Below are 25,249 nucleotides of genomic sequence, written 5' to 3'. Positions count from 1 at the left end.
CGCTCCTTGCACCATTGAAACCGACGTTTGGCATTGGCACGAGTGACCAAAGGTTTGGCTATAGCAGCCCGGCCATGTATATTGACCCTGTGGAGCTCCCGACGGACAGTTCTGGTGGAAACAGGAGAGTTGAGGTGCACATTTAATTCTGCCGTGATTTGGGCAGCCGTGGTTTTATGTTTTTTGGATACAATCCGGGTTAGCACCCGAACATCCCTTTCAGACAGCTTCCTCTTGCGTCCACAGTTAATCCTGTTGGATGTGGTTTGTCCTTCCTGGTGGTATGCTGACATTACCCTGGATACCGTGGCTCTTGATACATCACAAAGACTTGCTGTCTTGGTCACAGATGCGCCAGCAAGACGTGCACCAACAATTTGTCCTCTTTTGAACTCTGGTATGTCACCCATAATGTTGTGTGCATTGCAATATTTTGAGCAAAACTGTGCTCTTACCCTGCTAATTGAACCTTCACACTCTGCTCTTACTGGTGCAATGTGCAATTAATGAAGATTGGCCACCAGACTGGTCCAATTTAGCCATGAAACCTCCCACACTAAAATGACAGGTGTTTCAGTTATTTTGTCCAACCCCTGTATTTGTCCAGCACATCCCACAGATGCTTGATTGGATTGAGATCTGGGGAATTTTGAGGCCAAGTCAACTCCTCAAACTCATTGTTGTGCTCCTCAAACCATTCCTGAACCATTGTTGCTTTGTGGCAGGGCACATTATCCTGCTGAAAGAAGCCACTTTTGATAGATACTGACCACTGCAGACCGGGAACACCTCACAAGAGCTGCAGTTTGGGAGATGCTCTGACCCAGTCGTCTAGCCATCACAATTTGGCCCTTGTAAAACTCGCTCATTTTTTCTGCTTCTAACTCATTAGCTTTGAGGAAGGATAAAATGTTCACTTGTTGCCTAATATATCAAACCCACTAACAGGTGCCGTGATGAAGAGATAATCAGTGTTATTTACTTCACCTGTCAGTGGTATTAAAAACACACACAACAAAAAGTATGATTCAAATCAGATTTTAATGCTTTAAAATATTTTTTTCATTGTTGCTTTAATAGTCATCATAAGACTTATATAGCTACTTTACTTTTGCACACGGAACTGATGGGAAATATTTCTCTCTTTATCTCACATGTAGGCCTCATGTTATCTGAAGCAGGGAAAGTTTAAGCAAGCAGAGACTCTGTACAAAGAGATCCTTACACGAGCTCATGAGAGGGAGTTTGGTTCTGTAGATGGTAGGTATATTGAACTTTCTTTGTCTCATGTTTAATGCTTTAGTTACAAGCTTTTATTGATTCCTGGCAAATGTACAATTGCCCTAATTCAAATCATTGCCAAATAAAATCGAGCCTTCATTAGTGAAGGGGAAGAGTGATGCTGTTGTGGGCAGAGTTTACCTGCAGAGCTTTTCTGCTTTAACTAAAAGGTCAGGCTTTTTATCCGAGTGACCTTTTAGTGTCATCATTACCACAGAACTGCCCTTTAAAACAACGGAGTCTAAGTGTTTTAAAAGGAGCAGCACAATACAGGGTTTTTTTCTCATTTTCTGTGTTTGTGCAGATGAGAACAAACCCATCTGGATGCATGCAGAGGAGAGAGAGGAACAGAGCAAGGTGAGGAAATGTTACACATCCAGAACACGTGTGAATGTACAGAAAACAGTAAATATAGAAAAACTTGGCAACATTGGCAACTTGTCAGCATTCTCTGTTACACGCCTGAATATCACACCAAAACATTACATTACAGCAAAAAATAAAATGTTAGTGATTTCACATTTTTTGCTGTGTTTTAGGGGAAACCGAAGGATGGCTCTCCATTCGGGGAGTATGGTGGCTGGTACAAGGCCTGCAAAGTTGACAGGTTTGAATAATGTTATACTTGTTCACCTTCAGTTATTTTTTTCTCCATTTATTTATGCATTTTCTCCCATTTTCTCCTGATTTAGCATAGTCAATCTGTCTCCCGCTGCTGGGGGATCCCTGATTGTATTCCAGGAGGGTATGTTACTGCTCACGCCTCCTCCGACACGTGCGCAGTCCTAGCGGACCCCTTCTTTTCGGCACAGGCTCATCTATCTGATTACCAGGGTCCTTGCACAGCGTTTAAAGACCCCACCCACAAAGTCCGGGCATCCTGCCCCCTAGCAGACACGGTGGCCAATCAGTGTCAGTGCTGCAGGCACTGCCAATTATGCCTCCCATCCGACTGGTGGCAGCGCCGAGTTTCGAACCGAGGAGTTCAGAACCTCGGCGCTGGTGTGTTAGCGGCTTATCCTGCTGCGCCACCTGGGCACCCTCACCTGCAGTTTTTTTTTAAACCTGCCAGCCTACTAACTAATTAATGTGATTATAAATCTGAGCCAGTATGTAATGACAATTCCATGACTCTTTTAAAACATTAGAAGAACCACGAAACCAGACTTTCTCAATATTGGACACATGCACATTACTTTCTTTTCTGCTTTAATAATGGTTTATTTTCTCTCTGCCATGTAGCCCCACTGTGACAACAACACTGAAGAACCTGGGAGCTTTGTATAGACGGCAGGGCAAGTTTGAGGCAGCTGGGACACTGGAAGAGGCTGCTATGCGTTCCCGAAAACAGGTTTGCATTATTAAACTATGCGCGTGCACATACTTACTGGACCATCGACAGTATGTCATACTGTGTTAAACTTTAAAGACACAATAGTAGGCTTTTTAATTTTACATAGAATTTTTACTGGGTAAAAAATATTTGTAGTAATGACTATGAAACATTAAGACAAGATGAGTCACATTTACTTGTTAACATTACCATTAATGGCCCTGTTCTCAAAACTATGATTTTTTAGGACAAATGAGTCACCACAGTGCAGAAGTGACGTTTCTCTGGCACAAACTAGCACATACAGTGGGGCCAAAAAGTATTTAGTCAGCCACTGATTGTGCAAGTTCTCCTACTTAGAAAGATGAGAGAGGTCTGTAATTTTCATCATAGGTACACTTCAACTATGAGAGACAAAATGAGAAAAGAAAATCCAGGAAATCACATTGTAGGATTTTTAAAGAATTTATTTGTAAATTATGGTGGAAAATAAGTATTTGGTCACCCACAAACAAGCAAGATTTCTGGCTCTCACAGACCTGTAACTTCTTCTTTAAGAAGCTCTTCTGTTTTCCACTCGTTACCTGTATTAATGGCACCTGTTTGACCTCGTTATCTGTATAAAAGACACCTGTCCACAGCCTCAAAAAGTCAGACTCCGAACTCAACCATGGCCAAGACTAAAGAGCTGTCGAAGGACACCAGGAAGAAAATTGTAGACCTGCACCAGGCTGGGAAGAGTGAATCTACAATAGGCAAGCAGGTTGGTGTGAATAAATCAACTGTGGGAGCAATTGTAAGAAAATGGAAGACATACAAGACCATTGATAATCTCCCTTGGGGTCAAAATGATCATGAGAACGGTGAGCAAAAATCCCAGAACTACACGGAGGGACCTGATGAATGACCTGCAGAGAGCTGGGACCAAAGTAACAAAGGCTACCATCAGTAACACTACGCCGAGAGGGACTCAAATCCTGCAGTGCCAGGCGTGTCCCCCTGCTTGAGCCAGTACATGTCCAGGCCCGTCTGAAGTTTGCCAGAGAGCATATGGATGATCCAGAAGAGGATTGGGAGAATATCATGTGGTCAGATGAAACCAAAATGGAACTTTTTGGTAAAAACTCAACTCGTCGTGTTTGGAGGCCGAGTTGCATCCCAAGAACACCATACCTACTGTGAAGCATGGGGGTGGAAACATCATGCTTTGGGGCTGTTTTTCTGCAAAGGGGACAGGACGACTGATCCGTGTTAAGGGAAGAATGAACGGGGCCATGTATCGTGAGATTTTAAGCCAAAACCTCCTTCCATCAGTGAGAGCATTGAAGATGGAACGTGGCTGAGTCTTCCAGCATGACAATGATCCCAAACACACCGCTCGGGCAACGAAGGAGTGGCTCCGTAAAAAGCATTTCAAGGTCCTGGAGTGGCCTAGCCAGTCTAAATAATTATGGAACATTTTCAAATGTTTGGCTTTCACTGACGGTTTTTGGGAATCTTATAATGCAAACTGAGACTAAAACTGAGGCTGAAATCCCTTGATCAGTGCTAATCAGTGTGATCAGTGCAAATAGTAGTTAGTGGGCTGTCGGCCATGGGTGACATAATGCAAAAGTCAGATCTTATCGTCTGATTTAATCACAGTCATTTCTGATTAGTTAAGCAAAATGAGGTTGGTTTAACAAACACCTAAGCCTGCAGTGCTCTCCTGGGAAGAATGCTGCACCACAAATGATATAGCAACGCGCATTGGATTTAAATGAGCCATAAATACCAGCAGATTAAAAATTCATGTTGACATAAAACAAGTGTTGTTACCCTGTGTATTGTAAGCACTACCAAGGCCTTTTAAGCAGGGCTTTTGCTTGATGGTGTAAATAGAAAAAATGACACTCAAAGTAGACTTTTAGACCGCTTTAATTTAATAAATGGGTTATTAAATTAATAGTAACTCAGACTTGGAATGCTAATGGTGGGCAATGACAGTCCAGTTTTTTTTTTCTTTTTCTTCAATTTTCCCCCCAATTTTCTCTCCTAATCTAGTCGTATCCAATTACCCTGATTTTGTTCCGCTTCCGATCTACCGATACAACCCTCCACTGCTGACTGAGGAGCTTCTCAACTGACTCACCCCCCCTCTGACACGTGTGCAGTACCAACTGCATCTTTTCACCTGCACAAGGCGAGTTCCTATGTGAATCAGCCTTGTGCACGGAGAGACACAACCAGCATTATTCCTCAACTCTGCGCAGGCACCATCAATCAGCCAGCAGAGATCGTCACTGCACCAGTCATGAGGAACCCGGTCCGGCTTTTTCCACCCTGTAAACAACAGCTTTGGTGTGCTAACATTCTCTTTTTACCGCTGCACCACCTGAGCGCCAATTCGAGCAAGCTATAGCAATAATTATATAATACTCACTTAAGTGCCACAAGAGGACAAGAAAGTGAACAAGCAGCATTTTGTTTTTATTCTGGTTATTTATGCTAAGTAGCTTTGCCATACCAATACTACACTACAGTCCAGACAGTACACTTCTGCACAGTTCTGACCATTTAAATAAAGAAAAGGTGGTGAAAGAAAAGAATCAGCAGCTTGAATGAATCACAATTACAAACCTAGCTGCAAAAGAATGTAAGCATGTAGCAGCTAATGATTTTGCAGCTGTCTTTCAGCGACCCTTTATATCAAAGTAGCATAATTTGTCAGGAGTTAGGAGAGCAAAATCTGGACCCTTGTGGAATTGAAATAAAGTAATTATATATGTCTGCTTTTTTTCTCCATATTTATGATATATAGTCACATTTGTGTTTAAGAAAGCAAAAGAATGCCTTCAAACCACAGTGTCTGCTGCCAGCTTTTAAGTACAATAGGAGATTTATAATGATATGGACAGCCATTGCTTAAAAATCATTAGATCTTATAAATTGTTAGCATAATTCTATATCAGAAATGAGACAATGATACAGGACCAGATTTTGAAACATATGATCATAAATGTTAAACAGAATGCAAATTACAGATAACATAGTTTAACGGATGCATTTTATACATCATATACAGCATTATTTGCAAAGATGTTGATAAAAATAAATATATAGCTGTTCTGCGAGTCTTGTTTGAGACTAAAAAGGCATGGATAGTGGTAGCAGTGGTAGAGCTTTGGGCTATCAATCGAAAGGTTGAGAGTTCGAATCCCAGCTCTGCCATGCTGCCGCTGTTGGGCCCTTGAGCAAGGCCCTTAACCCTCTCTGCTTTAGGGGCGCCGTACAATGGCTGACCCTGCACTCTGACCCCAACTTCCTAACAAGCTGGGATATGCGAAGAAAGAATTTAGTTGTACTGTACACCTGTATATGTATATATGACAATAAAGGCATTCTATTCTATTCTATCAGAAATATTACTGGTGGAAACAGAACAGTTTATAAACTATAGCAATTAGGTCATAGTGGTATTATAGCAGGTTTGTTCTTTTTCCTAAATGTTTTTGACATTTGACACGAATGACCTAACTATGCACAAACTGCAAGCAACATGTGTTTGCCACTTGTTTCACTTCATTGTATTTATGTGCCTTAAAAATCTTTTTAGGGTTTGGATTCAACCCAAAAGCAGCGTGTGGCAGAGGTTCTGGGGGATCCGGAGGTTCGGGAGAAGCAGCGCAGCAGAGAGAGTTTAAACTCTGACACAGTGAAGTACGAGAGCGGTCCTGACGGAGAGCAAGAAGTGAGTATGAGCGTGGAGTGGAATGGGGTAAGTGCAGCACACACCGCCCAGCCACACATACAAACGCATACTGTCAAATCATTTGTAAACAAAGTGAAAATTTGGTTATAGTAATAACTACAGTGCATTTAGAAGAAATCATCTGGGGTTGTTAGATTAGGGTGAAGTAGTATCTCTTTTACACATGGATATCACCTCAGTAGGCTTTTATTTGTAACTAATTTGATAAATGATGGTTTAGAGAAAATAGTTCCTATCTGAATATTTTAGAGGCAGAAAATCCATTGGAAAAAATTACAGCTTGCAAAAATAAAGTTTGCAATTATCATAGAACCTTTTTTAGTTACAACATTACAAAACAGTATTATGTTGCTACATTAGGGAGGAGATTATCAGTAATTGAACATTATCCTCATCCATTGTGGGCCATATTTATAAAAGTAGTTAGAACAGTGGTATTCTCACTTTTTGACATAAATCCACCCAACAAGATGTTAGGCTGGCACAGTGGTAAAATACTCTAGCTCACCAGTTCTGAGATCTCTAGCTCTCAAGTTAAAGTATAAAAAGTTAATATAAATGTAATTTAAATGCATTTAATAATTATAAAAAATAATGCATTTTTGGAGACTGAAATTTATTTGTACATAGTTAAACAAACAGCAGTTATTATTAGCAATTTGATTTAGCAATGTGAAGTGTAGCACAGCATTATACACTGATCAGCCATAACATTAAAATCACCTCCTTGTTTCTACACTCACTGTCCATTTTATCAGCTCTACTTACCATAAAGAAGCATTTTGTAGTTCTACAATTATTGACTGTAGTCCATCTATTTCTTTGCATGCTTTTTTTTTTAGCCTGCTTTCACCCTGTTCTTTAATGGTCAGGACCCCCACAGGACCACCACAGAGCAGGTATTATTTAGGTGGTGGATCATTCTCAGCACTGCAGTGACAATGACATGGTGGTGGTGTGTTAGTGTGTGTTGTGCTGGTATGAGTGGATCAGACACAGCAGCACTGCTGGAGTTTTTAAATACCGTCTCCACTCACTGTCCACTTTATTATACACTCCTACCTAGTTGGTCCACCTTGTAGATGTAAAGACAGAAACAATCGCTCATCCATTGCTGCTGTTTGAGTTGGTCATCTTCTAGATCTTCATCAGTGGTCACAGGACACTGCCCACAGGGCACTGTTGACTAGATATATTTTTGGTTGGTGGACTATTCTCAGTCCAGCAGTGATGGTAAGTGGAGCTGATGGACAGCGAGTATGAAAACAAGGAGGTGGTTTCAATGTTATGGCTGATCGGTGTATGTGCACACAAACTCTGTGACCACAAACCATTTCAAAGGTCATTATAGATTCTTACTTTGCATGTCTTTAATTAGACAGATAGCCAATTATATGTAAACATGTAACATACTATCCCTGCATACATTGATAACTTTTTTAAAGAGAAGCTGGGGTTTGATTGTTTAATATAACTGTAGTCATAAAATGTAGTTTAACTACATTAATATTAAATCTAAAATCAATATGTTTATTACTGAATGCTTAATTGTATAACTAAATAGTTGACCATGCTCATAAAACAGAGTTAATGTAAACTTTATCCATCTGGCTATTTTAAAACAAATGCATTCTCTTTTAAATGTAGAAACAATTTGCATTACTTTCTGTTAGATCAAACAGTTCATATGAAAATGTATTCCTCTCCCAAACCCTCAACCCGTTCATCTGAACCCCCTAGTGGGGCCTGCCTCACTGTTTAAATACCACTGTGTCAGAATTATTATGTTTAGCAAGTGTTTAACCAGTGTTGGCTTCCTACACAGAGCTGTATTGCTGATGTTTTTTTTTTTTCTTCAAATTTACACAATTTGCTATATATGCATTACAGAAAATGCACAGTGAACATATAAAAGAAAAAAAATATTTGGAGAGTAGTATGTGTTTCAATCTTTCGGTCACAGAAAAAGGAAAGTTGCAGAAATAAGTAAAATTATAAGAGTGCCATTACATACATATATCTAAGTGCATTTGTATCTGGTTTGTTTTAATGCTTTACTCTTATAATACCTTCTTCTAATGACTTTTTATTTAGTCTGTAGTGCTTTTTAACCCTTTTTAGACAGTCTGTCGTATTTGATCATAAGATATACACTGATCAGCCATAACATTAAAACCACCTCCTTGTTTCTACACTCACTGTCCATTTTATCAGCTCCACCTACCATATAAAAGCACTTTATAGTTCTACAATTACTGACTGTAGTTCATCTATTTCTCTGCACGCTTTGTTATCCTCCTTTCATGCTGTTATTCAATGGTCAGGACTCTCCCAGGACCACCACAGAGCAGGTAATATTTAGGTGGTGGATCATTCTCAGCACTGCAGTGACACTGACATGGTGGTGGTGTGTTAGTGTGTGTTGTGCTGGTATGAGTGAATAAGACACAACAGCGCTGATGGAGTTTTTAAACACCTCACTGTCACTGCTGGACTGAGAATAGTCCACCAACCAAAAACATATCCAGCCTATAGCGCCCCGTGGGCAGCGTCTTGTGACCACTGATAAAGGTCTAGAAGATGACCAACTCGAACAGCAGCAGTAGATGAGCGATCGACTCTGACTTTACATCTACAAGGTGGACCAACTAGGTAGGAGTGTCTAATAAAGTGGACAGTGAGTGGACACGATATTTAAAATTTCCAGCAGCGCTGCTGTGTCTGATCCACTCATACCAGCACAACACACACTAACACACCACCACCATGTCAGTGTCACTGCAGTGCTGAGAATCATCCACCTCCTAAATAATATCTGCTCTGTGGTGGTCCTTTGGGGGTCCTGACCATTGAAGAACAGGGTGAAAGTAGGCTAAAAAAGTATGTAGTGAAATAGATGGACTACAGTCAGTAATTGTAGAACTACAAAGTGCTTCTATATGGTAAGTGGAGCTGATAAAATGGACAGTCAGTGTAGAAACAAGGAGGTGGTTTTAATGTTATGGCTGATCGGTGTAGATTTTTCGAATAAATTGAAAATATAAAGATAAAGTAACGTGTCCTTACCTTCCATTAAGGTAAATGATTTAACATAGAACTATAGATGTAAACATAGAACAACACCGTATTTAGTTTTAAACAATAATTTAAATATGACAAACTATTTACTAACTATTCTTGTAGAAAGCTTTTACCAAAGGTGCATTTGTAGATCTGCATTTTCTTAGTTGCCTTTTTGAACCTCATACCTCTGCTGTAGTCTTTCTGCAATTCTGTATCCGAACTCTCCTGCTTCTCTAGCAACAGCAGTGTGAACACCATCACTCATCGGTGCAGCTCCTCAAAACTGATGCATAGACACTGTAGACTCTGAGACTCCGTCCTCACACGCTTATTCTCTCTTTCGCTTAAACTCTTGTCCGTCCTGCTTAACTTTCACATTTATATGTTTTAAACTCATTGCTGTATTATAACAAACTAACCCACTAAATAAATACATGAAAATAATTTGCTTAGATGTGAACAAGCATTTTTGTTGACCTGTGTCTTGCACATGCTTTGGATGTACATATTCAGTAAGCTCTTTCTGTACATGTTAGGGTCACTTACAACATGCTGGCATGGGCTGTGTGTTCTGTACTCCTAAATGTGTTGATCTATTATCTTTTTGTGTGCCTGAATCTGTGTATTTGTGTTTATGTGCTTGGGTGAGCAGCGTTTTGTTCTGTACTGTTCTTATTTAACAAAAATGTTACTATTAATACCTTTCATTTCATCTTCTGCTTTCTGGTCATTGTCTGTTTTATTTTATCTTTGTGCAATCATCCTTAATTTGTTGTCTTCTTTGTTCAGAAACTCTTTACATCTATATGATTTGTTAGTTTGCACCGGTTATATTTCTTGTGGTTTTGATGGCTTTATGTTCCCCCAGTGGCTGGTCAGGCTGATTTGTAGTTGCTGAGAATAGCATTTTAACCCTGAGGGAAGTCTCTTTAAAAGAGCCTGGCAATGCGAAGCATAATAAATGCCTTTAATAAAACGGGTCTGTCAGGTTTTGTTTGTATGTTAATAAATGAAAACATTTAAGATAGTTGTTTATCCAAAACCTTGGGTATTAATGTGTAGTTGCCCCCCTTTTTTGCAACTGGAACACTTTTCTGGAAAGTCTTTTCACACAGACAAGTGTGTATATGTGAATGTGTACCCATTCTGTCAAAACATACCTAAGGTCAGGGATTGATTTTGTCAAAGGTGTTCAATGGGGTTCAGGTCAGGGATGTGTAAAGGCCATTGGAGTTCTTTTTTCTACACTGGGGCAGAAAAGGACCTCACACAAATGATTACCTTAAAGTTGGAAGCATATAATTTATTGTACTGTATATATCTGTCAGCAATGGGTGTGGCTAAAACACCTGAACACAAGTCTTCGTCTTGTTTTTAAAGCAAAAGGCCTAAGCCATCGATTTATGTTTTAATGTAAAATGACAAAAGATACGTTAGTACAACGGTCCCAAACCTTTTTTGCACCACAGACCTATATAAGATATAATTTCACAGACCGGCGGGGGCGGTATGATTTAAAATAAAATTATATGACAAGCATAATAAAAAAACACATAAGTGCATAACAATACTACTCACCAATGATGGAAAATCAGTGGGAACTTTTTTTGTTGTTGCTCATTTTAGTTTGTGGGCTTAATTGTTTACTGTCATGTGACTAAAATAGGTACATGTCAAACGCGTCAGACGAATGTTATTAAAAGTGAATCAGATTTTTCAAAATAAAACATCTTTCAGTGTGTGGTACCGGTACCGGTCAGTGGCCTGATGGTTGGGGAATACTGCGTTAGTTGACTACTGTTGGCCATCACAAATCACAAGGCCCTACCACTCCTTCTTTTCCACTTTCACAAATGCCGTTTATTTTCAATCCTCTTTTCCTTCTTATGTCCCATATAGTTTTTGTTTGTAATTATTTTTTATTTTAATTCACTTTTTCTTCCCATGCCCTATGCTGTGTCCTCTTAGTGATCTCTTTATTTCTACTCATTTTTCAGCCTTTTTACTAATATGTCTCTCTCTCTCGCTCTGCAATCGGTGTCCATCGTCCTATTGACCCTACTTCCTTTCTTTGCCCCCTTCCTCTCTGTTGTGTGGTTATACAGGTGTAACTCCAGATGCCTTGTTGTGGTTGTAGAAAATATCTTCTGCATGATGGACACTCACCTCGCCTTCCTCTTTGGCTTTGCTGTTTATCATCTGCTCTCTACAATTGGTTCCTTTCTTCTTCTGCCTATCACTCCTCTGGGCACAAGCGGGCAAAAGCTCTTAAATAGGTTTAAGCGAATCCTATGTGGGACAGTCCAGGCATTTTCTTTTTGCCAGAGGTGACTCAAGTGTATAAAAGAAGTGTATAACCATTATCTATGTACTTGGTCCTGTCACTACAGGAACATGTGCTTATCTGTGTATCTGATGCTAACATCTCTCTGATAATTCGATGTTCAGTCTGTCACAGTTACCCTTCTATAATTATGTGACTTGTACAGCTTTTTGGCATGTGATATATTCAGACATATTTTATGGCATATCTTTTTTTCACCTGGACTTTTTTTAGTGTAAATGACAAAAAAACACAGCATCACAATTTTTTATCCCATATTTTATCTAATTAAAACCAGATTTTTAGCCATGCAACTGAACTACTCAGTTAAAATTGAAAGCACTCAAAAATTGAAATGATGAAAGCTGAGCTGGACTCAAAACAAGCCCCTAGCATTAGCAGCTAAATAAAATGAGAGACAAAACCAGTGTCTATCTGCTGGCTGTTATTGTCATTTTTGTTGGTTATTGTCATTTCTCTGGGCACATGATTAAATATTAAACTAACAGGAGGAAAGAATTGGACCGAGCACTATTTGGGGTTAAGCCAATGTATACATAACAAGAACAATAGCAGTAATAATATTTTTTATAATTCGAATAATTGGAACATTATCCATTTGTTATTACTGTAACAACCTTCAATGCACAAGCAAAAATCCAGTGTGCAAATAGATAGATACAGATATCCCGAGGTAAATTTTTGAAGAACGTCATTTTAAAATAAATCTGATTCGTCCGGCTGTCTGTACATAGCCTACAGCACATTCAGTGTTTTGTATATATCTCACATATCTCACAGGTCTTAACTGTATATCATTGTGTAAATATATGAATGTCTCTATCACTTACTCTTTCTGCCTGCCATCTTAAAACGCTTAAATCTGATCATTGAAAGTTTAATCAATGTCTTGTATCAGTGGCAATAGACAGCATAGTAGTTTAATAAGATCTGTGTTGTATGATACACCGATCATTGTGCTTAGCTGTGACTCCAGTGATGCTTGGTTTCTGTCAGGAGCCATTTGATCCATCTCTTTCTCAGAGGTGTGATTGTATTTCGAAGCTGCCATCTTAATTTATAGTGTAAAATATTGATGATCGTCCATGCACCTTTTCCGTGGTATGTAATGAGTGAATCAATAGAAAAAGACTTCATATGAAATGAATATGGGCATGTTTGTGAAAGATCATCATAGGAACCTTTTCTTTTTCTTACTAATCCACTATCTGGTGTTTCTGCAGCTTGTCTTTCTAAACTTCTAATAAATTAACTGTGTGCTCACCACAGGCTTTGTCTGTTTCCTTATACTCTGTTGTTCTCACATCTGTGTATGAGTGCTTTATTATGTGTGTTTGTCATAACTGAGGTGGTGGTCAGGTCTTACCTATTCTGTTTCACTATGCTTTCTTGCTTGTCTATGTTTTGGTCCTGTTCTTTGCATCACCTCACTGAGCTGTTCGGGTGAGGAATTGTGCTCGCAACACACAGAAGAGGAGACTGCAGCAGAGTGAAGAGGGGTAAACCAAACAGGATTGGTACCAAATTGGTGCACAAATGTCACCTCTCAGAATATTCGTGTTGTGGCGACAAAACAAACTGATTAAGCCTAATGTGATGCACAAAGTAATTTTACTCAATATTAAAATCACTATTATTTGATGCTCTGTTTAGGAAAATAGCTGTATTATAAATAATAAATTTTTTATTTGATTTACTTTATGATGAATTTGCTTTAAATCAACAAAATCGAACCTTTTTACATTGTGTATTATTAGCCTGTATTCTTGTACATGTTTAAGAACTGACACGACTCTTTCATTACCACATTATTACCAGGTCTCAAATCTTTTGACTGTTTATTTTTGTTAAACCATTTATATATACAGTATAATGAATAATGAAATAGTGAAATAATAAAACCTCACTTTTTTTTTATTAACACTTGCTTTAATATTAGAAATAAATTTTAATGCTGTAATTGCATTTGTCAGAATTGTTTGGTAAAATATAATAAAATATATTACATAAATTATTTAATGTAATATGTAATGTATGTAATAATTTAATGTAATTAATTAAATTATTTTATAATAATATAAGGGAACCCTGATTGAATTACTTAAAGATAAAATTATGATCAAGATTAAAATACAAGAATACAATAGTTGTTAATCCCTACTAAGTAAACATTATTTTAGCTTTAAAAATATTTAAACATTATTTTATTTATTGTAAATTTAAAGGGAACAGAACACTACTTAAAATACTTTTATAAATAAAAACCTTATCAGAAATTGTAAAGTGTAACTAAAGCATATTTATGTTTTACTTACATTTATCTTGATGTCTATTACCTCATGTGAAAAACATTCCCCAAAACTCATAACTGGCATTAAGTACCAAGAGTGTTTTAGATAAATCTGACTGCCTCTGCCAAAAAGCAGAACCCATAACTGTCATAAATGGATTTTCCATGAGGACGATAATGCAAAATCTACATCCAGCTTCACACAAAAATAATTAATCAAACAACCACAAAATCAAGCTTTTGCTATTTCCTTCTCAGCCCAATAATTCAGGAACTCACTGTTCTTCCTTATATTTAAATTCACAGCCCTGTTTCCTGATATAGTGTGCTTAGAAACATGCAAATGATCAAGTTGTTCAAATGTATACATTTAAAAAATAGCACTGGCATTGTGTCTGAATTATTTGCTAACATTCCTTTGTATTACATTGTTCTCACTGCATTCATTATGATCTTAAATTGTTTTAATAACTGTTACTTCGTCTATGTATGTTTTTTTAAGAGTTGATGTGTACACAGCTTTGTGGTATATGTGAGTAACACTGAAGCCTTTCTGTCTGCAGGATGGCTCGGGCTCATTAAAACGCAGTGGCTCCTTCAGTAAACTCAGAGCATCGATCCGCCGCAGCAGTGAAAAACTAGTTCGCAAACTCAAAGGAGGCAGCTCACGAGAAAACGAACCCAAGAACCCTGGGTAACTATCAGAACTTAACCCTTTCTATACAGACTTTATCCCAGCCTATCAGGCCGTGGACCAGGACTTGGTAGGATGCAAGCTTAACACTCAAATTGGCTGGAGTATTGTTGTCAAAAGATCCACTCACATTTTAATGGGCGATTATGCTAAGTTGTGGAGGAGGTTGAGACGGTTGAGACTTGAGACTTGTTTTATTTAATTCTAGTGGAGGCAATATGCTACTTCAGCAGTTCCTCACTTTAGAACAGAAGGAAATGCTGCTGTATTAGTGATTAAATAGACAGGAATAGGGGAAGTGATCCATAGAAGTGCAGTGTTGTAATGTTTTAGTACAGCAAAATGAAGTGAATAGGAATAGAAAGTGACAGCGTTTATAAAACTTTATTTATCTCATCTGTCACTCGTTGTGCTTGGTTGAGGAGGGCTGAGATAAGTGTACGTGGTCAGTAAGAAAAAAGCCGAGAATGTCAATAAGAATCACAGTTTAGTATTAGAGTCAGGTCAACAGTCCAATCTTTTATCTGCTGTAGTTTGTTTGAGAGCTGTGGATTTTATGTACTGTTCTCTATAAATTAAATTCATAATTCTACACAGCTTTCTGACAGAAAAATGATCTGAACTTTGCATTATAAAAAGATACTTAATATTTCTTTACTCCTTTCTGCTCTGTACTAAACACTGGTTGTTTATGAATGGGTTGATTTGAGTTGCCTGCAGAACCTTAATGTATTCAGAAAACAAACAGTATTTCTAATACATTAATGATGCATTACACTGTAAGGCTGCCTTCACAGAGACATTTGTAGCATGTATTGAAAAAGGACATTTTCCATTCATTTTAACCATCCACCTTTATTGGAAAATTTGATGTTGATTTAATATAATGATAACCTCTATGTAACCATGCATTGGGCATTGACAGATGGAGCTTCAGACATGCACATCACTGGTAAGCAGTATGTAGGAACAACTCTTATCCAAGGCAGTTCAATTAGCCACTAATAGTACGGCTATTCATTTAGTAGCCTGTAAGCCGCCTGTAGCCATTGCTTAAACTTTCTTCTTTAAGATGTTTTAATCACACTACTGGGTGGTGCAACAGTGTAACTCACTTGCATATTGCTGACCAGTTAACCGTGTTTATGGGTGGAAAGGACGGATGGGGTCTCTTCCTGCTGCCGCTGTGATATGCCATCTCTGAGACTGGACCGGGTGAATGTGCGAATGTTGGGTGGGGTCAGACGGAGCCTGAAATCGGCTGGAGCATTGTTGTCAAAAGATCCACCTGCAGCCATTGCTTAACTTATTTACTTTGTCTTTAAAGATGTCTTAATCACATTACTGGGTGGTGTAGCGGTAACTCACTAGCATACTACGGGCCATGTTTAAGGGTGGAAAGGTCAGACGGGGTCTCTTCCCGCTGCCACTGCAATATGCCATCGCAGAGGCTGGTCGGGGTGACTGTCCGAATGTTGGGGCGGGGTCATGGAGCCTTGTGTGGCTCTGTTTGGGGACCCAACACTGACAGCTGATAAGAAGCAGCTTCAGATTGTTCTAACCAGCTAATAACATAAGTAACGAATACATCATCACTTTTTACACAATTGGGTGTCATTGTTAACAACCAGTAAATATCACACAGAGCTATGTGAGCCGATAAAACCAAGCACACTATTAGTTCCATCATGCTGATTAGCTGCCTGTCTGTCTGTTGCTATTAAAAACAGATACATGATATGGCTAAAAGTATGTGAACATCTGATCTCTTGGACATCCCATTTAAAAACCATGGGCATTAATTTGGAAATGCCTCCCATTTACAAATAAAACAGCCTCCCACTTCTAAAAATGATCTTGCCTGGTCAGTCAAAAAAGCATTTATGAGGACAGATACCACATTCCAGTTCATCCCAAAGGTGTTCGGTGGGGTTGACGTCAGGGCTTTGTGCAGGCCACTGGTGTTCCATCACACCAAACCTGTGGAACCATGTCTTTCTGAGCCTTGGTGTGGTATGACCACTTGCTAGAACAAAAAAAGGCCTTTGTTGATCTGTTGCCATGGGGAGTGGTGTCCAGGTACTTCTTGCTATTTAGTGTATACAAACAGTGACTGGACAGAAAATGACTTGTTTGTTGACGTTGCTACAAAGTCTATGTGATTACTGTCCAGTGAGAGACATTTCAAGACAACCACCCAACTTTGACACAAAAGCTTCTGTATTTACGACCCCCCATCTGCTATTTTTTGTCATCTGGTCCCTGTTCTAAGTGTTGCATCGACTATGCTTTGTCAAGTACAACCATGATACTAATTAGTGTACGCATGGTTTTAAACTATGACCACAGTAGATGGTTTAATATGTGACTGAATGTCCCAGTGAAATTTTAGATGCTAAAATGTTGTCCATGTGAATGCAGCCTAATACCAGCTTTCTTGCTGAATCTTGCAAAAAATGTCACTAACTCGTATGCAGTGTCAGTTCGTCTCTCTGTAACAAACTGATGTCTTATTTATTAAACTCAAAAAGAAAACAGCTTCTGTGTGAAAGTTGATTTGGGCATGATGTGCATGCTATTCCGTATTATCACCCAGGCATGACTGTTTTCTTTTTCAGTTTATTTGTACAGCTTGTTTCAGTGTGTTGTAAACTCTTTTAATGTTATGTTTTAATTTATTTTCTGCATTTATTATGTGTGAATAAATGTTTTTTTTTATTTGCTTTGTTTTGTTTTGTCTTTTGTCTGCATGGGTTTTTATGTGGTTTGAAAAAATGAAGTTTTTATTTTTATTTCCTTACAGCAATAAAGTTTTTATGCAAGTCTTTTATAGAGAGCATGTTCTCACTGTCTTCCTCTTAAGTGTTGTGTATTCTGCTTATTAGTTTTTTGTTTTAATTTTTTGCCATTTTCCAGTTTATATGACTTTTTATGGTGCCATGGTCTTATTTTTAAATATCACATACTTCTCCCTCCTCTTCATTCTTCTGTCAGCTTGTGTTCAGACAGCACATTTACATGTGCGCAAGATTGTTTTTTTATAAAAAATGCATAAAAAAGGCATGTAATTGGATCACCAACCATGAAGAAAGCACCCCAAACCACATAGCATACTACTAAAGATCGTTTAAAAGTAGTAGTCATATGGGTGATATAGCAATTTTGACATGCTATCAATATACTGTCAATTTATATGTTTTGAGACCTAGACTACCTACATTTGTTAATTGGTTGGAAGCACAACTTGCCTAGTATACTGTTGCTAACAAGTTACCTGGGATCTGATATTGTTTGCTTTACTATGAAATAGATAAAGATGTACAGTTTATCTGTGCTTGCAGATGTAGAAAAACAAAACAGTACAACAGGCTTACTCTACGATAACAGTGTATGCAATTCATATCATTTCAATAACCTCACAACTGTCAAAATATTTTATTTATTTTTGCTGATGTAAATGCACTTAGTTTTGTGGGTCCGATTGTCAATGCAACAGTGTTTCAATGGATACACGTTTATACCAGTTAGGGAGTTGCCCAGGTTAACCCAAACCCTAGAACTCAAGTGAACAAATTGCAGTGAACATAAATATGCTGTAAATATTTTAAGATTTGCTGAGTGTAGTGTTTAGGGTCACAGAGATGGGGTTAAAGCCTGGATGTGTCCTCTAATATAGAATAATTTAATTTTCATGCTTCAGCACTGACATCTGAATAACACTCTATATACGAGGCATCTTTAAAAAGTTTCCGCACTTTTATATTTTGGTTGGAAATGGTGAGGGAGGGAGGAGTAGTAACTGGTTGTGTCTGAGAGACTGAGAGACACTTATAGTCCGGATTTAGCTCCATTTGATTTCCACCTTTTTGGATGCTCAAGGAAGCTTTAAGGGGAAGATTCATTAAGATTTTCATGTGATGATGTGAAAGCAGCGGTGCTTCAGTGGCTATGCACTCAACCAGAAAAATATTTTGCTGATGGCATTAAAAAGTTGGTACGACACTGGGAAAATGCATCAGAAGATGACTATGTAGAAAAGTGATGTAATTTGTTTTTGAAATTCTTAATAAATAGAGTTTAAAAAAGTGCAGAAACTTTTTGAAGAACCCTCGTACATCACTGCATGCTTTTTATGGTGTTCGGTTTGAGTCGACACGTTCTGTACAATAACACTAACTTGTGTATGACTTTATTATGTTTAACAAACGCAACATTGTATCACAGCCATCACCACCCTCCACACACACCCTTAAATCTGCCCTTTATATTACACACAACTGACAGTGTGCTTGCATGTGGCTCTCTTGGAAGCAGCATGAAGAGGGCCAGCTCTCTCGGGGTTCTCAACGATCCAGACAAACCTGTGGGAGAACTCTTCAAAGTAAGAAATGCTTTCCCTGCACTGTCTATCTCTCTATCTTTGTTTTTCACTGAATTCTGTCTCTACATCATTTCACTGATATGGACAGCACAGCATTCCCTTTAACTATTGATTGATTAGTAGTGTGTGTAACATCACCACACATACTAACAGCTCAAATTCCATTGTGTCTACCAGTTTGCACAATAACCTTGAATATCATTTAACTGTATTCTAATTTCACACAACTGGGCTTGTTCTAGATGTTAAATGTAAAAATGTTAAAGCTAGGAAAACCTTTAAAACATGTAAATAGGTTGCCTCCGGTCGGCTGGGCGCCATCTAGCGGGCATAATTGGCAGTGCCTGCAGCAGATACCAATTAGCCACTGTATCTGCAGAGTGGGGGCCAGATTATTTGTGGGTGGGTGGGTCTTCATACGCTGTGTAAGGACCCTGATTGGCAGAAGAGACGCCTGTGCAGAATGCACGGGCGAGAAGAGGAGGGCCTGTACACATGTCGAAAGAGGCCTGTGCAGCGATGTGCTCTCCTTGGATGCAGTCCGGTATCCCTCAGCAGCGGAAGACAAATTGAGTGCATAAATGCATTAAAAAAAATAATAAAATAAAAAACATGTAAATAGTGAGGAAAATGCTAGAAAAAAAAGAATGAAACAGTAAGAAAATGAGGATATGATGCCTTTGTAATTTCATCACCATTTTCTGGTTGGTTAAAACACATCTGGAGACATGGCCAAAGGTTTTCTATGTAACCTGGCTGTTAGGTTTGTTTAATTACACACTTGAATATATACCTTAAAGTAATCAAGTAATAGATTAACAGAAAGCCCTACACAGTGTGTGCTAGATGCTAGTGCTGGATTACCATTAGCTTAAACATTGGCATGTGTTCTGCAAGTGTCTGAAACTGTACTAGATGGATGAGACACTATTTCTCTTAAAGGTATTTTCCTAATTGGTGTTTTTTTTAATCAAAAATAATTGCCTCCCGATTTAGCGTACTCAATTTGTTTTCCGCTGCTGAGGGATACCCGATTGCATCAGAGGAGAGCACGTCGCTGTACACGCCTCTTCCGACACGTGCACAGCCCTCCTCTTCTCGCCCCTGCATTCTGCACAGGCGTCTCTTTCGCCAATCAGGGTCCTTACACAGCGTATGAAGACCCACCCACACATAGTCCGACCCCCACCCTGCAGATACGGTGGCCTATTAGTATCTGTTGCAGGCACTGCCAATTGTGCCCGCCAGATGGCGCCCAGCCGACCGGTGGCCACGCCGAGTTTCGAACCGAGGCGTTCAGAATCTCGGCGTTGGTGTGCTAACGGAATTTCCCGCTGCGCAACCTGGGCGCCACCCTAATTGGTGTTTTAATGATTTTATTAAAGAGTGTTCTCAAAGAAATTACACAAAAATTTCCATACGTTTTAGGTGGGTTAAAATCTAGAGGCTGGTAAACACAGCTTATTTAAATGTAGACATTTGGCAGACACTTTTATCCAAAGCAAACAACATACAATCCAAGGAACTGACAGTAAAGAGAATTGGTAGAGTACAGACAGCTCACCAGAGACTTGAACCCTCAATCATCCGCCCAGTACTTCAACTACTGAGCATTTGTACTCATCAAACTACTTGCTGCACGCTTAAGGCCATACCACCCTGAGAACGCCTGATCTCGTCCGATCTCAGAAGCTAAGCAGGGTTGGGCTCAGTCAGTACCTAGATGGGAGACTGCTTGGGAATGCTGAGTGCTGTAAGTGCTGCTCAAACAAGCAAACAAAAAATACTTGCTGCACAATGCCACATGTGGTGGCATCATCCTTTGGGAAAAGACTTCTATCAGGATCCATGGTCCATCGTATAGATCAGGTAATTAGTTAAAATAGCTTAATTATTTACAGTGACCCTTTTATATTGGGGGAAAAAGTGGACCCAAATGCTATGGAAATGTCCCCACTGCATAACAGAGTCACCAGCCCCCTTTACTGAAGCAGGGCAGGGGCAGTTGTAGCCTAACAGTTAGGACTAGTAAGTACTGGACTAGTAAGTATAAGGTTGCTGGTTTAAACCCTACCACTGCCTGGTTGCCACTGTTGGGCCCTTGAGCAAGGCTGTTAACCCTCAATTTCTTAGACTGTATACTGTAAGTCACTTTTAATAACACATTAAGCAATTGATAATTGTGAATCCTGCAATTTGTATAACAAAACTAAACCATCTTCCAAGGTAAACCCCATCTTTTTCTTATTCCATGGCTGAAGCCCTGCAAAGGATTGGCTTCCTGTCCCTGGTATTTCTATCTCGCCCGCCATAACCCTGACCAAAATAAAGCAGTTGATGAAAATGAAAGAAATGAATGAAACTGTTGTGTATGGTGTATGAAGAGCATTATTATACACAAAAATATGCAATAACCCTGAGAATCTGTTAGTTATGAATAATATTTTCTCCATTTACGTTTTCAGCATATAGCAGACGCTTTTATCCAAAGCGACTTACATTATACAGTCTAAGCAATTGAGAGTAATTGCTCAAGGGCCCAACAGTGGCAACCTGGCAGTAGTGGGGTTTTTGAACCAGCAACCTTCTGCTTACTAGTCCAGTACCTTAACCGCTAGGCTACAACTGCCCCATAATGGGGCAACTTCTCCATAATGGCCTAGCTAAGAACATAACTTTATAAAGTTAGTGGCTACATAAAATTAGTGGCTGTGTTGTAGAGCAGGCAGAAGCTAAAGCATTTAAGGAATTCTTTACTCCCAGTATGCCTGGAAGATTTACCTCTGTAAACACTTTGTGTTTTCTTTCCATCTTTGTCATGGACAGGAACGAAATAATCGTCTGAGGAAAAGTCGGGACCTAAGCGCCAGCCATACAGACCTGGCACATTAAAGCTCAGCACTGCACACCCAGAAGGAGAGAAGATGTTACTGTCAGGTCATTGGATGGGCACAGTCACTGCACCTTTTGCCCAGCAAACATATAGACACCATTTACATTTACCCTTCATGTTCTTACTTTTTTATTTTAAAATTTCAAAAGGTTAAAAATCACCCATTTTATGAACAGCTGTTAAATGTGTTTAGCTAACAGTCCTGCATCCTCAACCTAAAGATGGATAGTAAAATGCAGTTTGATCTGTCTAGCTGCTAATTAAAGGATTGAAGAACATTTGATGCACTCCTAAACCAATAATAAAGGTTTTATTACAGTTAGTATTCTGTACTTTATTAGTTCTAGATGTCACTATCTAGTCTGTGTGTGTTTTAATGAAGAAAACTGTAACATTTAGACTGATTTGGCTGCCTGTCTACAGGTGTGGAAAGTCAGGGAGGTTAGTAATTTTTAGTTGAACATTTTTAATAAGTTCTCCTTGCATTCCAGGAACCGACTATAAAATGTATGTTAGAGGTAAAAATGGACTTGTTTGTTTAGTGATTCTGGTTGCCACAAACAGAGGTAAGCAACAAAATCCAACCAGTAAATATTGGGTGGCATGCCATATGCCTGTTATGTTTAAATGTGTTAATGCCGTGGTCCCCAACCACCGGGCCGCGGACTGGTACCGGTCCGTGGGTCATTTATTACCGGGCCGCACAGAAAGAATAAAAAAATTAGAGATTGCTACATCAGCAATGAAAACACTATTTTTTTTATGGGTGTTATTGTCTCCAGTCACCCCTAAGTGGGAGCAGTGTCTCGTTGCAGCGAAAAAAAGCTCATTTGTTAGTAGTACAGTTATTCTATTTTGGTGTACTTAAAATTAGTTGGAAGGAAACGTTTACATTCTTCATCTGTTACAAAAATTACATTTGTTTTGTCTGTTACATTTTTAATTATAAACTTGTACAAGCTGATGTAGATGAGCTGTTAGCTTGTACATGAGCCATTTAGAGCAAATCAAAATTAAGATGAAAAAAACGAAACAGCTAGAGGGGAGAACTATGATTGGGGGCCAACAGATGGCAATTAGCCACCTTTTGAGTTCTTCAAAATTACCCCAAACAAGCCGCTCAGGAGGCACACCAGAGCTGACATTTTGAACTCGTCGGTTCAGAACGGCTACGTGAACAACGATTGGCTGTTGTTCATACAAGGTGGGAAGCCGAATAGGGACTCCTCATAACTGCAATTACAACCTCTGCTGGCTGGTTGTTGGAACCTGCACAGAGACGAAGAATAATGCGTTAATCAGGGTGTGGCTCTCCGTACACAAAGCTGATCCACAAATAAACTTGCCTTATGGAGGTGAAAAGATGAAAAGATGGGGTCAGTATTGCTTTCCTTAATCAGAAGTGGAGATCAGCATCAGTAGAGAGGAAGCATAATGCAATCGGGTAATTGGATACAAGTAAATTGGGAGGAAAATTGGTAAAAATGCAAAAAAAATTTGGTCCTGGGTAAGCAGTAAGTCCAGCCCATTCATGCTTTAAGAGTGTCTTGATGTACATGTTGTTGAGTTATGTTACTTTTTACAGTTACATTGTTTAAAAGGATCCCAGTTTTTAATAAGAAAGTGTGAATTCTTCTCTAAAACCAGAGACCAGATTCAACTCCACAAAATTACTATACATGATAATGTCTGAGAAAATAAGTAAACTGTGTGCAGGTTTTTTTTTTAATCAACTGTTTATTTTTCTGCATCGGGCTGCATTATGACAAAGTGCAATATTGTAGTTGCTCTGTGTGTTGGTTCTTGTTTGACTTGTATAATATATTGTGCTGACAAAAGCTGCTTGGTTTGGTGTCTGTGTTAGTAAAATTAAGATTAAATTATCTGTCTTGTACATATCTGATATATCCTGCCACCTGTGTCGAGTTATTGCTGTATGTGTGCATGTTATACATCTGTATTAGTATTTCTTTTTGCTTGTATTTTAAGTGTGTTCACAGTATAATGTAAATATCATTTTTGGGGGGGTTGACTAGACATCTCAGTGGCTTTTCTGTCATGGACAATTGTGTGGAAGTTTATATGTACATATGCAAATAAAAACTAAATGACAGAAAATACTTATTTCAGAGAATACTGGTCATTCTGACTCTTTTACTACTACTAATAAAGTGTAAGTGTGATCAAAGCAAATGTATCATAGGTCTGAAATGCCCTAGACAGGATGGCAATCCATTAGAGGGCAACATTCAATCACCTATTTGATTATTTCTAGGAGGAATTTAGATCAGCCAATCCACCTGATCTGCGTATATCGATGAAACCCACATGGCAGTTTCCAGAAGCATGGATAAAACCCTGGTTTACATGACAATGATTTGCTGTGCCCACTCTATCAGCTGTGTTATTTTGCCACTTGCAATCTGTAAATATCAGATTTTATGCAACACCTACAGCGACTAGGCATAACATTATGACCACTGACAGGTGAAGTGAATAACACTGATTATCTCTGATCACAGCACCTGTTAGTGGGTGGGATATATTAGGCAGCAAGTGAACATTTTATCCTCAAAGTTGATGTGTTAGAAGCAGGAAAAATGGACAAGCATAAGGATTTGAGCAAGTTTGACAAGGACCAAATTGTGATGGCTAGACGACTGAGTCAGAGAATCTCCAAAACTGCAGTTCTTGTGGAGTGTTCCCGGTCTGCAGAGGTCAGTATCTATCAAAAGGGGTCCAAGGAACAGTGGTAAACCGGCAACAGGGTCATGGGCGGCCAAGGCTCATTGATGCATGTGGGGAGCGAAGGCTGGCCCGTGTGGTCCGATCCAACAGATGAGCTACTGTAGCTCAAATTGCTGACGAAGTTAATTCTGGTTCTGATAGAAAGGTGTCAGAATACACAGTGCATCACTGTTTGTTGTGTATGGGGCAGCAAAAGTGGGACCAATACAGTATTAGGAAGGTAGTCATAATGTTATGCCTAATCGGTGTGTATCACCCCTAAACCTAACAACCGGTTTGTGCTACCTTCAACAGCAACAAAGACACAGATGAAAGACTGATTACTACATTATTCATTAAGGATTTTCTGGAAGAGAGCAGATCTGTCAGTTCTGTCAACTGTGGTCACTCAAGCTCTGAATTCGCAACCCACTTCACACTACCAGCATCATGTTTTTTTAAGTTGTAACAAGTAAGATATTGTAATTCCAA

General features: G+C 39.0%; 1 protein-coding gene and 1 pseudogene across 7 annotated transcripts in view; both read left to right on the top strand.

Moving 5' to 3' along the window:
• klc1a (kinesin light chain 1a) overlaps positions 1-24,150 on the top strand; it is a 50,350-nt gene extending 26,200 nt beyond the window's left edge. Inside the window, exons 10-17 of one of the 7 annotated variants that reach the window (XM_062996107.1) lie at positions 1,161-1,260; positions 1,586-1,638; positions 1,821-1,888; positions 2,524-2,632; positions 6,210-6,344; positions 14,626-14,756; positions 19,071-19,137; positions 21,964-24,150. In XM_062996107.1, the coding sequence (XP_062852177.1) occupies positions 1,161-1,260; positions 1,586-1,638; positions 1,821-1,888; positions 2,524-2,632; positions 6,210-6,344; positions 14,626-14,756; positions 19,071-19,137; positions 21,964-22,029 (729 nt within the window). In that variant the 3' untranslated portion in view covers positions 22,030-24,150. Of the gene's footprint in view, positions 1-1,160; positions 1,261-1,585; positions 1,639-1,820; positions 1,889-2,523; positions 2,633-6,209; positions 6,372-11,533; positions 11,947-14,625; positions 14,757-19,040; positions 19,138-21,963 lie in introns of those variants that run through there. The other 6 variants (XM_062996103.1, XM_062996106.1, XM_062996104.1 and 3 more) reach the window with 6 other exon arrangements.
• Positions 20,779-20,897, top strand: LOC134315424 (5S ribosomal RNA; annotated as a pseudogene).
• Positions 24,151-25,249: the final 1,099 nt, after the last annotated feature.

The sequence above is a fragment of the Trichomycterus rosablanca genome, chromosome 5 (assembly GCF_030014385.1).
Source record: "Trichomycterus rosablanca isolate fTriRos1 chromosome 5, fTriRos1.hap1, whole genome shotgun sequence".
Lineage (NCBI taxonomy): Eukaryota > Metazoa > Chordata > Actinopteri > Siluriformes > Trichomycteridae > Trichomycterus > Trichomycterus rosablanca.
Note: the sequence above shows the minus strand (reverse complement) of the source record. Positions and strands in the feature narration are given on the sequence as shown.